Source organism: Ixodes scapularis, unplaced genomic scaffold, assembly GCF_016920785.2.
Source record: "Ixodes scapularis isolate PalLabHiFi unplaced genomic scaffold, ASM1692078v2 PGA_scaffold2__306_contigs__length_199485367, whole genome shotgun sequence".
NCBI lineage: Eukaryota > Metazoa > Arthropoda > Arachnida > Ixodida > Ixodidae > Ixodes > Ixodes scapularis.
Genome location: NW_024609857.1, coordinates 166,999,266 through 167,014,816, shown reverse-complemented (window position 1 = coordinate 167,014,816; position 15,551 = coordinate 166,999,266). Strand labels below are relative to the sequence as shown.

The 15,551-nt window shown below is 50.1% G+C and overlaps 2 protein-coding genes across 2 annotated transcripts in view; one reads left to right on the top strand and one right to left on the bottom strand.

Moving 5' to 3' along the window:
• The window catches only part of LOC8037688 (raf homolog serine/threonine-protein kinase Raf), a 120,989-nt gene that overhangs the window by 100,093 nt on the left and 5,345 nt on the right, over window positions 1-15,551 (bottom strand). The gene's annotated exons all lie outside the window — the stretch shown is intronic.
• Window positions 8,822-15,551, top strand: part of LOC120839880 (formylglycine-generating enzyme) — a 51,397-nt gene continuing 44,667 nt past the window's right edge. Inside the window, exon 1 of the mRNA XM_040210259.2 lies at window positions 8,822-9,472. Coding sequence (XP_040066193.1) covers window positions 9,017-9,472 — 456 coding nt within the window. The 5' untranslated portion in view covers window positions 8,822-9,016. The remainder of the gene's footprint in view (window positions 9,473-15,551) is intronic.

Genomic DNA, 15,551 nt, shown 5'->3' with positions numbered 1-15,551 from the left:
ATCTGCACACAATTGAGCCGTATCATGAATGACCCTCTGAAAGGCGTGGGCCAAGTGCCGTTTCAGGATCGTAGACCTTTTGGACTGGATTGGGTTTTTATGGCACAAGGGCTGCTGAAGCCCAACAGCATCAAAGAAGGGTAGACCTTTTGTGGGAACGTAATAAAACGTGTCATCTGTTCAAAAGCATGTTTATTATTTTCCATTCTTATTTTCTAACATTGCATCAAAACATGCGGTATCTGCACGGTAGATTGCCTTTATTCCCCCTATGACGAATCGACATGTGACGAATGAACCATTAAAAGTAATCGTTGCAGATATCAGTGACATTTTAGACAGTGCATCAAATGTGTCGGTAATTTTACTTGGGACCATTTTGTCCAGGTACCATATTGTTCGGGATCATATTGTCCGGGACCATTTTGTCTGGGACCATATTGTTCGGGACCATATTGTCCTACACCCATATATGCTATTTTCACCAATTCCTGGCCATCAGATGTATAGCTTCTGTCACAGGCTTTCATGGGGATGATTCTGCGGTATGTGGAGTGCACCAGAGTCAGCGGCCCAGACCGTGGATCCATTGGTATCACAACACATGATCCCTAGCTGCATTAAACAACATCATGTCACCAACACACTGATCTCACCAGCTATTGTGCACATGCTTGGTGACGCCATAACTGCTCACAGGGGACAGACGGCCGTGCACAAGACAGGTGGTGTCGTTTCGTATACTGCACGCACAGGCCCGCAGCGGGGTTTTTGCGCGTGCAGGGGACTGCAGTTCTCAGAATGAATAGCGGCAGCAGCAGCGTAACAAAACTCTTGAATAGGTCTAAAATATCCTCTCTGGGGCCTCCGACATTTCTACCCTGAACTGCTTCAGACACGTGAGAAAGGGTGAAATTCTATGTGGTCTTTTCTGCCAGCTTCTGGAACATAATTAGAGTCTCCTGCAGGTCAAGAGTAGCAGGAGAAGTCTCTGTCCCTCTCTTTCGACATTGGCGGAGTGAACACTGGAGAGAAGCAAACCACCTATCATGACAAGTAGAGGTGGTTTCCTCTTCTCCACTCTCATGCTGTTCTTGACCTGCAACAGACTATAGCGCCCTTGTCAATGCTTGCAACATGAGCAGAACTGTGGGAGGGTTGGGCTCATCCTTGCCCGCAGGAAAGGCAGTCTGCTCAAAATGTCTGCATTCAGATTCTTCAATGCACAGCTACAGGCAACACTGAATTTGGTCAGTAACCTGCTGGCACCTGTCAGCACCATGAATCGTCTTGATCAACTCGAGGCAATGATGCCGAAAACCTCGTCCTTGGAGTTTTCGTGCAGCGTGGACTCTGACGTACACTGCTCCAAGAGTCCGCAAAGAAAAAAAGGTCCAAGGCACCTAGGAAGAGGGTTCCTACTCAAGCTGAGTCAGCCGCAGACACTGCAGTCGCTGACCAACGTGACTGTCAGCTCGGTTTCTCGGCTGCGCACGGACATCATCGCCTGGTTTCACCAGATAGATTTCAGGTTCCAGACGTTTAAAGTTGCACCAGGTGAGGCCATCCCATTGATTGTATCCAAGCTACCATCTAAGCTAGGACTCCATGTGGATTAGGTACCACCTCAAGACGGCCAAGCTAACAATGTAGGAGCAAATGAAGAAAGGTTTCCGTCGTCGTTACAACCTGGACAACGAAGCTGAGGCAAAACAAAAGATGTTCAGCACAAGTCAGCACTCGGGAGGGTCCTGCACCCAGAGCCATACATACGATCCTGCACCGACTCCGCCTTCTGTTTACTGGAGCTCATCCACGAGTGCAGCTACCCAGAGACGAAGGCGGAGAAATGCAAGGTTATCCTGGCCACACTCTTCCACAAAGCACGAAAGCATGCTTCGACAGGCGCTTCGCTTCGTTGAATGAATTGCTGGACTCTTTCCTTTGCTTTGACCAGGTTGTCTTCAGCCAACCAAAGACACCGGTTTTGGCTCTCGCTGCAGAGTGAGTGCAAGCTGCGCAGGGACAAAGAAAGCACGCTCCCTCCTGCTCTCGAAGCAGGGCCGGCCACCGCTTCATCGGAACGCCGACGACACCAATCGTCACCAGCACCCTTCTGCAACAGAGAAGCAAAAGAAGCAGCATGCGTCGCTTCAGCATATATGTCAAAAACTTTGCGGGACTTTCAATGTTCTTCGTCCCAATATCCTGAAGTTCGTCCGCTCCGTCTCATTTGTAAGAGAAGCGGCCACTTTGGTCACGTGATGTCGGCAAGAGCTGACCCAAGAATTTCTGGAATGGCAACGGCACTTTGAGTCTGTTGCATTGTTGACGGAGAAAAGTGAAAACTTGATGCCCCTACCGCCTGGAAGGTGTCATCAGTAGTTTGTCACATCACCTCTGGTGCTGCAGTGGGCATCAAGACAATTAAGCTTAGCAATGCGGAATCCGAGCCCATTTTCCGTTGATCAAGCCTTTTTTTGCCAGGGGACTTCTGTCTCAGAACCTTGGAAAGTAGTCAACCCTCAGCACCAACGTTGGTGTTACATTCGACAGCGGTACGCAGCTCGGAAGTTGACCTTCAGACAAATCAAGCTTGCTCAAGAAAAGCGAGAAAGCGACTTTGACAGTGGCACATGTATGTTCTTTTTGAGAAGGACTAGCTCGTAGTTTTCTTTAACCCGAGACTGGGGTATTTCGGAAAAGGGACGAGAAGAAAAGAGGCCACAAGGAGGCGACGTCTCAACGTCGCCTCCTTGAGACGTCGCCTCCTTGTGGCCTCTTTTCTTCTCGTCCCTTTTCCGAAATACCCCAGTCTCGGGTTAAACAAAACTATGGTTAACTTCCACCAGCTGGCCTGCACCCTTACAATTTTTTGACTAGCTCGTGTTGTAGGAGAGCCCACTCATCAGAGTCAAGGCAACACTATGATTTACAGGCCCTCGCCAAATTGTGAGCCGGCTCTCTCCCGTGAACTACTAGCTTGAACTCGTGGATGGTACTGGCCGCGATGTAGTGCATGTGGAGAAACTGAAGCCGGTCATCAAATTTGTGCAGCCTCTACCTGGGGACTGAACTTTGTAAAATTTATGTCTTTTCTCATTTATCACGTCGTATGTATATCATTATTTATTCATGTGCATATTGCTCAACGCAGTATTTGTTTAATGTTTGTTTAGTGTTTGGTGTATGGCAGCGTGATATCAGGTCAACACTTAAGAACCTTGGCACGTGACGAGCTGCAAAAGAGACATCGCTCTGAAGCGGCTCGTGCGAGCGCTCATGATCGAAATAAAAGAAGTAGTTTTGGCATGGTAGCTGATGACGTTGACATGTCTTTCCTGAGCACGGTGCCCATTTATCTTGATGACCGATCCAGATCGTCACAACAACATTACCCAGGTAAATTTCCATGATAGGTTTTCCTGCTAGGACTGTCTCCTTGCGGAGTTGGAAAATTGCCGCAGCAGCCGAAATTTTCAAGAGCATCCTTTTCACTCTGTCATCCTTTGATGGTGTTTATGGTGAGCATATCTGCTGTCTGCACCGTCACACACAGCTATAGTGGAATGCCTTGTGGCTGGGGCCTCTGCCATGGTCTGCGTGGGGGTGGGTTGGGGCACAGCAAGTTTTCTTATCTTCCCCTCTGGGTTATGATTATTCATTGTTTCCATACGTGTATCTGTTATCTTGTACTTACGACTACAGTTTGTGGTGGTGGTGTTTGCCTGACGTGAGGTTTTTTTCAACTTTTCCACAGCCAGTGAGAAAAACCTCACGTCAGGCAAACACCACCCCCACCACCACCACCACACCTACTCAGTGGCGGACTAGCAGGCGCACATGCGTTAGGGTACTAACCTTACCGTCTAGCAATGCAGGCCGCTGAGTGGGCAAACTTTCTTGTGCAAATAAAAATTATTATTATTATTATTATTAGTGAGGTCCAGTGTTGAAAAAATAGTGCCTCCAAGCACGCTCGCCACAAAATCTGCTACAGCCCGCATCAGATTTACCGCCAGTTTTTCAACCGCGTTGTGTTGGCTCGATTATGCCTTAGCTTTGGAGCATCCAGAGTTCTGCCTCCACTGCGGTACACATTGCAAAAGGAACAGGGCTGGCCTTCAAAAAGCGCAGAGCTACATCTTTTTTCAGATTCAGGTTCACCAAGGGTTCTTTGTGCCTGCTCATCCCTGGGTCAAGAGCTTCCTCATGTGTCAGCAACGCGTCATCTAGGGTATTGCCCTGGTCAAGGTGGTAAGCTACTGTCTACCTCAAACTCCATTGGTCTCCCTTCGACTTTGGGTAAGACCAGATAATTATTGACCAGTACATTATTCAGTGAAGAAAGGGAGAAAACACAGGTGAGCTGGTGAATGACAAACATAGTAAACCCGAGACTTAGGAAAATAAAAAAAAAATGAAACGAACATTGAAGTCTCGGACACAGGTTGAAGTTGAATTATTCAACAAACACCGCCTTATATACACGTCCATACCTCCTTCACAATCCACCCTTTGGCGGATACGTGCTGCCACCTAGACACGCGACTGGGATCGAGAATAAATGGCTAGAAAACAACGCGCGCACCAGGCCTCTCTAACCTGTTTGACACACAAAACGTGAGCCACATCCTGTTTGCCCATTGAGCCGCTGTGACCTAGATACGGTTTCCCCAAACTTGCCTTTGTCCCGATCGTGGGTTATTTTCTGTCCCGAAGTCGACATGAAGAAACCATTTTCCCTCTCTGCTCGGCCAAAGGAAAAGAAAGAAGGTACTAGAACCATTTACTCTCAAACCAATGTTTCTACAAAAGATCCTACTACTAGGTGTAACATAACTTCCAACCATACCCAGCACACGAAACAAGAAACAAAAAGGACATGAAACCCAGACACAAAAGAACAGGCCAAAACAAAGGACCTCAAACCGCAAAGGCTGCGCAAGCGCAAGATGGTATAGCCTCGACTGCCTTCACAGCGCTTGCAGAAAATGAGCGCTCGTGCAACCGCCATGGTGTGATCCAAAGCAATTAGCTCACACTTGTAGAATCTGGCTAACAGTCCATGCTAAGGGGAGATGAAGCATAGAAAACTGCAGCTCTAGGCACAAAGAAAAAAAAAAAAAAGAACCTGCCACATTGGAAGAATATAGGAACAGGGATGGGGGCAACGAGTTTGAATTATGTGGGGGATGGAGAATATAGCACCCCTGCCCACCTGTTCGCAACTTCGCACATAACCCGAGCCTATTTAAAGATCTATATCCCATTCCCACCCGATCTGATCGGCATTCCTAATCAGTTTTGTTTTCATATGTTCAGTGACAATGCAAGCCAGTTTTAAATACTCCACTTTTATAATATTACTTTTCCGTACTTCTCACTGCAACATTTTCATGGCGAGCATACTGTTCTCCAGATCACGAGAGCCGCGCACAAGTAGCGAGCCTCAGTTTGGGCATCTAGGACGTAGTACGTAGCAGTTGTGCGCACAAGTAGCGAGCCTCAGTTTGGGCATCTAGGACGTAGTACGTAGCAGTTGTGCGTCTCGTACGCACTGCAAAATCTGCGTAAAACGATCCAAACTTCTTTCAGCAAGCGCTGTGACCCAAGGGGGTATCGGAGGTCGAGTGTGTTAGCGCACCGCAGCTCGTACAGCGAAAGGTCCCGCTGCCAGGGATCCCCACCCCCACCGCGTTTCGATCTGTTGTGAGGCACATACCCCAGGCTAGCAGTCGTACTGTAGTGGCTAAATTTTCTCATATAGAGCCTGAAACGGTGTCGCCAGAACCTAGACAGGCCGATCGCACGCTATTTAAAATAGTGAGCGTCTTATTTTCTTCCGATGTGCCCAAAACGACGACAGTGCATGCGATTGAGACCAGCGGACAGGCGGGCTACCACTCTTGCCTTCGAATCGTTCGGGAGTCGGGCACCTGCATTTGCACCACGATCGAAGAAACAGAAAGAAGCGATGTCAAATCACATTCACACAGAATCACTCCAAGCTTCCTTGCTTGTGCCGTCAGCCGTATCAACGCTAATCAAAATTAACAACGCCTGCCGCGCGCGTTCCGCTGCTCATACAAACAACAACAAACAATCAGGGTATTTTGCTGCAGAAAGTTACTTCCGCCAGTTTTAGCGGAATGCGGAGCTCAACTGGCTCAACCCCTGCTGAACCGACGTTATTCAAGGTATTGAATTTGGCGTAAGGGTAGTGTGTTTGGGGTATGCGAAAAAGACTACGGTTGGCGTACGCCGAAATGACTACGGTATTGATTTTGGCGTACGCCATAACCACTACCGTAGTCGAAGCAGAGGGGTAGTGAGATCGGCGTCCTACACCGGGTTCGATACCCGGACCAGGCGGATTATTTCGGTCGCGCATCCGACACCTAGCTGTGTTAGATTTGTTTGTCCTTTGCCCCTCTTGTTCCCCTTCTCCACGGATTATTTTCGTCATTATTGTCCAGCTCGCTTGCACCTTTGCATTTAATTGCAATTTAATCATAACCTTAAAATGCAAGCCTTTCACCCTTGTTGGTATTAGACAGGTGGCAGCTGATAAAACCCGTCTGCTCTACTGACGTCTAACCCCTGCTTAGCTCAGTTGGTAGAGCGCTTCACTGGAAATGGAAAGGTCCCGGATTCGATATCCGGACCAGGCGGATCATTTCGCTCGCGCACCAGTCACCTAGCTGTGTTTGGAGATTTGTGTTTGTCCTTTGTCCCTCTTATTCCCCTTCTCCAGGGATTATTTTGGTCATTCTTGTCCAACTCGCTTGCACGCTAGAAACGAATGTTTGGTCCATCGATCTCTATGAAAATTGCTGGATCGCGCTTCCCGCTCCCGCGAGTGAAACTACCGGACGGCCATCTTGCGTGACAAAAAATCGCATTTTCGGAGCGTTGCGGAGGCTGGCGGCAGCGTGTTGAATACACGTTTTTCACTCGTTCATCTGCAAACGCAGAAGTTTTTTAAAGCCCGTGTAAGTCGTGAGACTTGCCGTTGGGAACACGTGGAAAGTTTTATGGAAGCGCAGTGCTAGAAGGCACACTTGCCGATACCCTAGTTTCTCCGGTCCCGGGGCGTGATCAAAGTTTCCATGGCACGCCGAAGCGCTGCGTGTCTGTGCCTTCGCACGCTCGGATACCGATCAAGAATCGGCGCTGCGGCAAAGTTTTGTAGGTGTGTCGAGCGTATGTCTTTGCATCATATGTCGGCCACGGAGTTCTGGATCGTCCAGCTCTTCCAGCGAGTTGCTATTAATAAAGGAAGGGGGGGGGGGGGGGGGGGGGGGACAATTTGTGCGGTTGCACTTATACACTATTATAACTATGGCAATGTTCCAAATCTAATCTAGTGGATCGCATGGCAGCACAAAATAGAGCAATGCTGGAGCAAGGAGACGTTTCAAAGGCAGAACTAGAAGATGGCGAGAATGAAAATTTTTGGAGCGCGGCCCATACGATCGCGTGCAATCTGTTGACGAATCACCATTAGGCGAGCCACGCTCAAACGTCAAGTGCAATAAAGTAGCATTGATAATGAATGACCCAGCACTGATCAGTGATGAGGAGCTGTTGTGCGCGGTATTCTGTAAACCGTCTAACGACAAAAGAAACACGAACCCCCCCCCCCCCCCCCCCCCCCCCCCTCTTCCGTCGCCACTGGACGCTGGATCAAGCTCGTTTCTGGACTGCGAGTGCCGCAAGTTACAAACACAGTTGTCAGAGTAAAGTAAAACTGCTTCAGAGGAACATACGGCTTCATGCACATTGCACTCGCAAAACACATCCACACGGTGTCGATTCTTGATCGGTATCTAAGCGTGCGAAGGCACAGAGACGCAGCGCTTCGGCGTGCCAAGGGAGCTGTGAATGTATTTGTAAATATATCAGCTTAAACTTTAGAAATAACTGGAACACAAAGACAGAAAGGACAGGATATGACACACAGATGTGTGTCATATCCTGTCCTTTCTGTCTTTGTTTTTTGCCAAGGGAGCTGTGAATGTATTTGTAAATATATCAGCTTGAACTTTAGAAACAACTAGAACACAAAGACAGAAAGGACAGGATATGACACACAGTAACCGTTATGGAGCTGTGAACACGCCGCCACAGTCTGCACGCCGCGAGACCGGCAAAACTTCGTCTATACGAGTTGTGCCTTCTTCCTGCGTTATTGGGCTTCCGTAAAAATTTACACGTATTCTGATCGGCAAGTCTCACGACTGATACAGGGGTTTAAACAACTTCTTGAGCGAATGACGACGAAAGAATAGAAAACGTCCCTTCAGCACGCTGCCGCCAGCCTCCGCAACGCTCCACAAACACAATTCGGCAGCATGCAAGATGGCCGTCCGGTGGCTTCACTTGTGCCAGCGCCTGTGCTGCTCGTACGCTCGTACAGTGTAGAGTTCCTGTATAGGCTCCCTACGGGAGCCAGAGTTGCGCATTTGTTTTCCCCGCGCCGCCACGCCGCTATTCGCCCAGATCCATCACGTGAGGAGCAAAGCATCCGGTGGCGTGCAAGAAAGCTACCTTTACGGTCGCTCCGCCGACGTTTCTCTTGGCCCGGCGTATGTTCCCCTGCTTTCCGCCTCCTTTTCCTCCTCTCCTGTTTTCCATGCGCGGCGGCGCGCGCGGCGCCGCTATTCGCCAAATTTAGTCACGTGAGGAGCAAAGCATCCATCTCGTGCGGGAAAGCCGGCGCTACGGCCACGCGCCGAGGCTGAATGCGCAACTCTGCTACCGTAGGTAGCATATACAGGAACTCTAGTACAGTGGCTGCTGCAGCGACGGCAGCGACGAAGCGGCAGGCGGGGATACTGTAGCGGGGATGCGCGATCCAGCTATTGTCATAGAGATCAGTGGGACCAGCTGTGTCCCAATTGTTTTCTGTTTTGAAGCTGAACGCCGACAACCAGATGTTGAACCGCGTTGTCTATTTTCTTGTTTCCGGCACACACATCTGTGACAGTAGACGAAGCTGCACAGGCGTTCGATGCTGCAGTGGCTGCGGGACACCGGTCGATTGCCTGCCATGTGCACACTGTTCCTTTTGGCCCTCCTGTCCCTGGCCGTCGGGGCTGAAGACCAGCAGAGCCCGCCGCCCGCTTCCCAGTGCTCGAGCGACGAGTTATCGGAGGGAAGTGCTTTGTCTTGCGGCTGCTCGTCCCTGAAACGGGGCGAGCGCGATCCCGAGGCCGAGGAGACGCCGACGGAGCTGGTCCCAGACGAGCCCGGAGACGAGCCCGGAGGGGCTCCGACAGCGCGCACCGACCAGATGGTGCTCATCAGGGGCGGAGAGTTCAGCATGGGCACGGACAAGCCGGTCTTCGTAGCCGACGGCGAGGCGCCGACGAGGAGGGTAGCCGTCTCCGACTTCTACATGGACGTGCACGAAGTGAGCAACGCCGAGTTCGAGCGCTTCGTCAAGGAGACGGCCCACAAGACGGAGGTGAGTTTCACTGCGTGCAACGGCGAGGCCGCACGCTCAAGCGTCGCACTTCCTCTCGGCTCCGTCCGCGAGAAATGATACCGGTTCAGTGACCACGTGCAATTGTATTGCCTATGGCAACTTAAACATAATTTCAGTTTTTAGAGCGCAGCTCTTAGGCGCTCGTTCCCGGTTTCCGCGGCGTCGGCGTAACCGCGCGCTGCATTATGGGGCGTGACTATTCGCACTCCGAGTGCGGATAGTGGTAGATTCTTATCCGTAGCGAGTTCGTTTCACGGCACTCGTGCCCACGCGTGCCCACTCGCAGCGTGGAACGGGTTCGTTTCGGCCGGCGCTCCACGAGTGGTTGCACTCTCCGAGTTCGTTTCAGCGCTGACACCCCACGCGTGCATGCACTCGCTGCACCGAGAAAATCGGGAGTGCGCCAAAATGCAATCCCGTCATGCCTCGCTCCGGCGGGGCCGGCGAGGAGCGGGAGCAGACGACGAGGGTTCGTCTGCTACGATGTGTCGCGGAACCGAACGAAAACAAAGTAGATTTTCTGATAGAAATCGCGTCCCGCGGGCAACGAAATCAAACGCGAGCTTGAATTGTGAGCGTCTGCTATTTCACGAAGAAAGCGATTGACAACCCGTGATTTATTTGCAGGTTTTAAATCGCTCTGTTGCCGTACAAACGCTGAAATATACCAGTGTGTAAAGAAATGCTCAGAACAAACGCAACAGCGGCCCCCGAGATGTCTATCACCATCCGTGTGCGGGTGAAAAATTTAACATTTTTCGATAAAACTCCCCCAGCAGAAACCTCTGACTGCCCAATAAGCAGCAGAGAAAGCTAAAGATGGTGACTTTACCCGAGGATTGGGCAACATCATCATGTTTAACATTTACCTACGCAGCTAACTTGCCCCGTCGTATTTTGTTCGAGAAAGCTCTCGTTCTCGACGCCTTCACCAAGGCTAATATCTAATCCACAATGACGATCCAAATCGAAAGTCCCAGTTTTGCTGGATATTCCAACAGGCTAGCTTTAAGCCGTACCCTTTCAGTGGCTCACGCATAATACCATGCTCAAACGGATCAAGCTTCTGCTCGGACAGCATCATCAGTCTTCTTCAGTGTAAACGGTTATAAGGATTGAAAGATCGCAACCAGCTGCTTTGTGGACAGCTCGTTGCGGAAATTTACGCCGTCTGTAACTATCTCTACGGAAGCCGAGCTGCTTGAAGACATCGCAACTATAAACTACAGGTTGCAGTTGCCAACGTTTGTAGATAAACGTTGGTAGCGACTGCATTTTCGCATTCCCACGCATCGCTCGGAACAGAAAGGCGCTAGTTTCGGCTTGAAGTCGGTACCTTTTCTTCCACATAGATGGCGGCAGCATCAGCCTTCTGCACTCGGTGCATTTGGCGAGTTCGTTTGAGTCCAGTTTTCCGTGCAACACTCTGTGGGTGCGATGCATTCTGGGAGAGAACTCGAACGGTGCCAGTGCGTGTGAAACGAACTCGCTATTATCCGCACTCCGAGTGCGGATAATTTTGGATTCTTATCCGCACTCCGAGTGCGGATTGCGTTGGATTCTTATCCGCACTCCGAGTGCGTGGGGCGAAGAACTTGGCGTGTGGCGTGGCGCGACTTGGACGCGGGAAACTTTGAACATAGTGACTTACGATGTTCGTGGTGTGACATTGGCATGTTGGCAGCACCGATTTCATAGAAATATTAGTGGTTGTGCGGTGTTTGATTGGGAGGAGACCTGTGTTTATTATTTGCAAAAAAAAAAACAAAAAAAAAAACGGAAGCTGGTTTCAGATTTGTATTATAACGCGCCTTCGCCACAGTCAGCACATTAACATTGTGTGGTAGATAGGGGCAGTAATGTGGGAACGGTGGGCGGCTAGCAAACAATTTTCAATACACAATTACCCCCCCCCCCCCCGCCCCAGACCACACACACACACACACGCAGAGATGAAGAGCGAAAGCTCGCGCTGCAGAACCCAGGGATCCTGGGTTCGAGCCCCACCCCTGCCCGTTTCGATCTGGATGAGCATCGTACCGGCGTGCGGTCGTGTATCACTACTGCGTGATGCACGTTAAAGACCCCAGGCTAGCGGTTGTGCCGCACTGGCTAAATTGCTCATCTACAGCTGGGAGACTCGTCGCCCGTGTGAAGCAGACCAAGTTCTAGGCTGTATAAACACACACACAACCCAATTTTTTCGCAGAGATGTTTCAAACTTCCGCTGCCGCCACGCCCAAAACCCGCAAGCTCAGTGTTCGGCACCCTCGGCATATATGTTTAACATCTTCGATCACACAACCACACAAAAACATCTTTTAACAGCCATCACATCTATCGTCGTCTACTTGCAAAAGCGCAAATCATTCTATTAAAAAAATTACAGTAACAAATTGGGCCGAGGACTTATCAGGCATTCCCTCATCTAGTAGTGTTGAAAGTGTTCCGAAGATTGAGCCGGGGGAAGGGAGGGGGGGGGGGGGGGGACGACTTCATTTTTTAATAATATTGTTTACTGGAAATGACTGATTTTCCTTACCCCCCCCCCCCTTTTTTTTTCCTAAGCCACTGCCCCCATCATCTAAGCACGGGACAATACACGTCACAAATTGCACACTGCTCTAGTTTCTTTCTTTTTTTCTTTCGGCAATAAAAATATTTAACCGTCCAAAAAAAAAAGATACCACCAGAATTTTTTTTTTTTTTGGGGGTGGGGGGGGGGGCGGGGGATTGTAAAGCTGATGTGTTTGGGAACACAAACACGCACACACACACGCGCACGCGCACGCTCACGCACACGCACACGCACACGCACTTGATCGCCTCTATCCGATCTTCGAGGCGTGAGTACCGTTTAATCTGAAGCGCACCACCCAATGTTATTATTTTTTTTTTATAAAACAAAAACATTTCTTTGAAATTATTTTAATTCTGAAACCGGAACCACCAATATTTCCATACGCTCGTCGAGGCTGCCAACACGCCAATGAATCAACACAAAGTTGAGAACTTCTAAACCACTGTGTTCATAGTTTCCCGCGACATAATCGCGCCACACGCGGAGTGCAGGTAAAGAAAATTCAACGGCTTCGTGCCAACGTCTTCGTACCCCCGCCACCCCCGCCCCGGTGCTGCGGCTGCCCGGTGCCCCCGGTACAGCGTCCGCGCCAGTCCGCGCCTCTGCACACAATCCGCACTCACGCACTCGGAGGCTCGGAGTGCGGATAAGAAGCCAACATAATCCGCACTCGGAGTGCGGATAAGAATCCAAAATTATTCGCACTCGGAGTGCGGATAAGAATCCACCACTATCCGCACTCGGGGTGCGAATAGGGACAGCCGGAGTATTCACTGGCGGCCATATCTGTGTGCGTGGTTGCTGAGCGCGTGCTGACGGCGAGCTTCCACAGTTCTTTCGACACATGCATTCCAGACCATCAAGATTGCCGACCTTAGCAGGCTATTAATGTAAAATCGTTCTGAGCATGCGCCCTAAACATCGCCCTCAAATATGGCGTCCAGTGAATACCCGCAATACAACAATGGACCTTTTCCGAGAAGCGTTCTGCGCACGCGCGAGCGCCCGACGTCAAGCGGTGGAAGTCGGCACGAAAAATCGAGGAAATTTGGAATGAGGCTGTAGATCAACGAGTAGAACACGTAATTGCAGCATATATATAATTGTGTTCCACAAATAAAGAAAGTGGACGAAAACAAAAACACGACATTTGGGGGGACGGGGGGACGCTACGGATGTCCCTCTTTAAAGTCGCGTTGGGCACGCGACGCAGCTCAGAGAGCGAAGCAACTGGTAGCGTAGCTCCCGTTAGCGATTGGTAGCGCAGGTAGGTCACTTCCTCAATTTTTAGTTCGTGCAGCCACTGCCTGGTGCCGTCGGTATTTGGAAAAGGTCCATTCAATTCCTCGCTAAATTTAGCGAAGAAACTGGATTGGTGTTGTTAAAAGGTAGTAAAGAAGACCGAGACAGGCCACGTCCGATGGTGTTCCAGGCGCATGCTGAACTGCTCGCGCCACCGGCGCCCGTGCATTGCACCTCTTTATTTTCTAACGCGCGTGTGTGTCAACGGTGGCGCTTGCTTTTGTATATATCAATCGTAACACTCCTTCCCCCCAGATCGTTTTTCAGGGAGAATAACGATGCACTGATTTTCTTGTACGCGTTGATCTGCATAGAACTGGAGTCTTTTGTAGCGATCAAACTCTCGACACGTGTTTGTGGAGACAACGGGTGGTGGCGTTGATGCTCTAGCCTCTGGTGGTTCATTTACTTGTACCATTGTTCCTGCATTGGCTGGTGGTTGTTCAGCAATTGAAGCGAGTCCATTTCTTTCTGGCAACTCAGGTGTGGCCGGTGGGAACCTGTCGTCAAGCCTGATATGGTCGCCGTGTCTGTGCCAGTTGGGTCCGTTTTCCGGTTGTACTTTGACGGACAATGAACGTGTTGGTCTGATAACAGTGGCTGGCAACCACGATGAACCAGGCGTGAAGTTCTGTACAATGATGCTAGAGTCAGGCCTCGGCAATTCAGTATGACGTGCTCCTTTGTCCTGGTGTAGCTTCTGCTTCAGTTGTTTTACAACAACATTTTTCCGAAGGTCCGGATGCAGCGCTTTAGAGGGGTTCTGAGCACCCTTCCCATCAGTCGTTCTGCAGGTGATCGACCTGTCAGGTTATGAGGTGTTATCCGGTACTGAAAGAGTAACCTGGCGATCTTGGTCTGAAAGTTGCCGGGGTCAGCCTTCTTCAACTTATTTTTTACTTACTGCACTACGCGTTCAGCAGCACCGTTTGATGCGGGGTGGTACGGTGGTACCTTGATACCCCGGATCTGATTCCTTCTGAGGAACTCCAGGAATTTCACACCCGTGAAAGCTGTTCCGTTGTCAGATACAATAATATCTGGTATTCCATGAGTTGAAGAAATGGTCCTCAAGCAGTTTATAGTTGTTTCTGAAGATGGAGAAGACACAGACGTGACTTCAACTCACTTGGGAAAAGCGTCCACGACGACCAAGAAGTAATGACCTTGGAAAGGTCCACCGAAATCAATGTGCAGATTTGCCACGGTTTCTCTGGAAAGGGCCAAGGTGTTGACTGCACTGGTCGACGTAAGTGCTTATGTTCCTGACAAGTCGCACAGGACTTCACCTTGTTTGTGATGTCTTCATCTATGTTAGGCCACCATACGTGACTTCGGGCGATAGTTTTCATCTTTTCAATGCCCGGGTTACTTTCGTGAATGAGCTTCAGGACTTCCTGTCGAAGAGATGCGGGAATTACGACTCTGGTTCCCCCGAGCATGGTCTTCTTTTAGACTGAGCTCATGCTCTTGAACTTTGAGAGGCATCCATTCGGCCTCCCGATAGAGGTTGCCACCTTCCAACAAGATGTCATGAAGCCTCGACAAGAGAGGATCCCTCTTTGAAGGTTGAGCTACTACGGCTGACGACGGCATTCGAGGGTAGCACCCTTCCAACATGAAGATGTTGGCTGGCGGCTCCACGGTGATGTGCTTGCTCTTTAATGGCAATCTGCTCAATTCATCTGCGTGTCCAATTATCTTGCCAGGGCAGTAGACTAAGGCGTAATCATACGCAGACAACATGAGAGCCCAACGAACCACTCTCGGAAAGCTTCGCTCAGGGATGGCCTTGTTTGGGCCAAGAAGTCCAAGCAGCGGCTTATGGTCTGTTACTGCTTCAAAGTGCCTTCCCCAGAGGTATTGACGGAGCTTAGTTACGCCGAAGATTAAGGCCAACGCCTCTCTGTCCAGTTGGCAGTAATTCTTTTCGGCTGGCTGTAGGCTCCTGGAGGCGAACGCGATAGGACGTTCCATGCCTTGGGCATTGCGGTGAGCCAAAACAGCTCCCAGACCAAATGGGGACGCGTCACAAGTAAGTGCTAGGTCCTCCTTTGGGTTGTAATGAACCAACATGCTGGCCGAAGTCAGAAGTTTCTTTGTTTCAGTGAATGAAGTTTCTTGTTCATCTTTCCAGCACCATGGTGTTCCGCTTGCCAGTAGGTGATGCAAGGG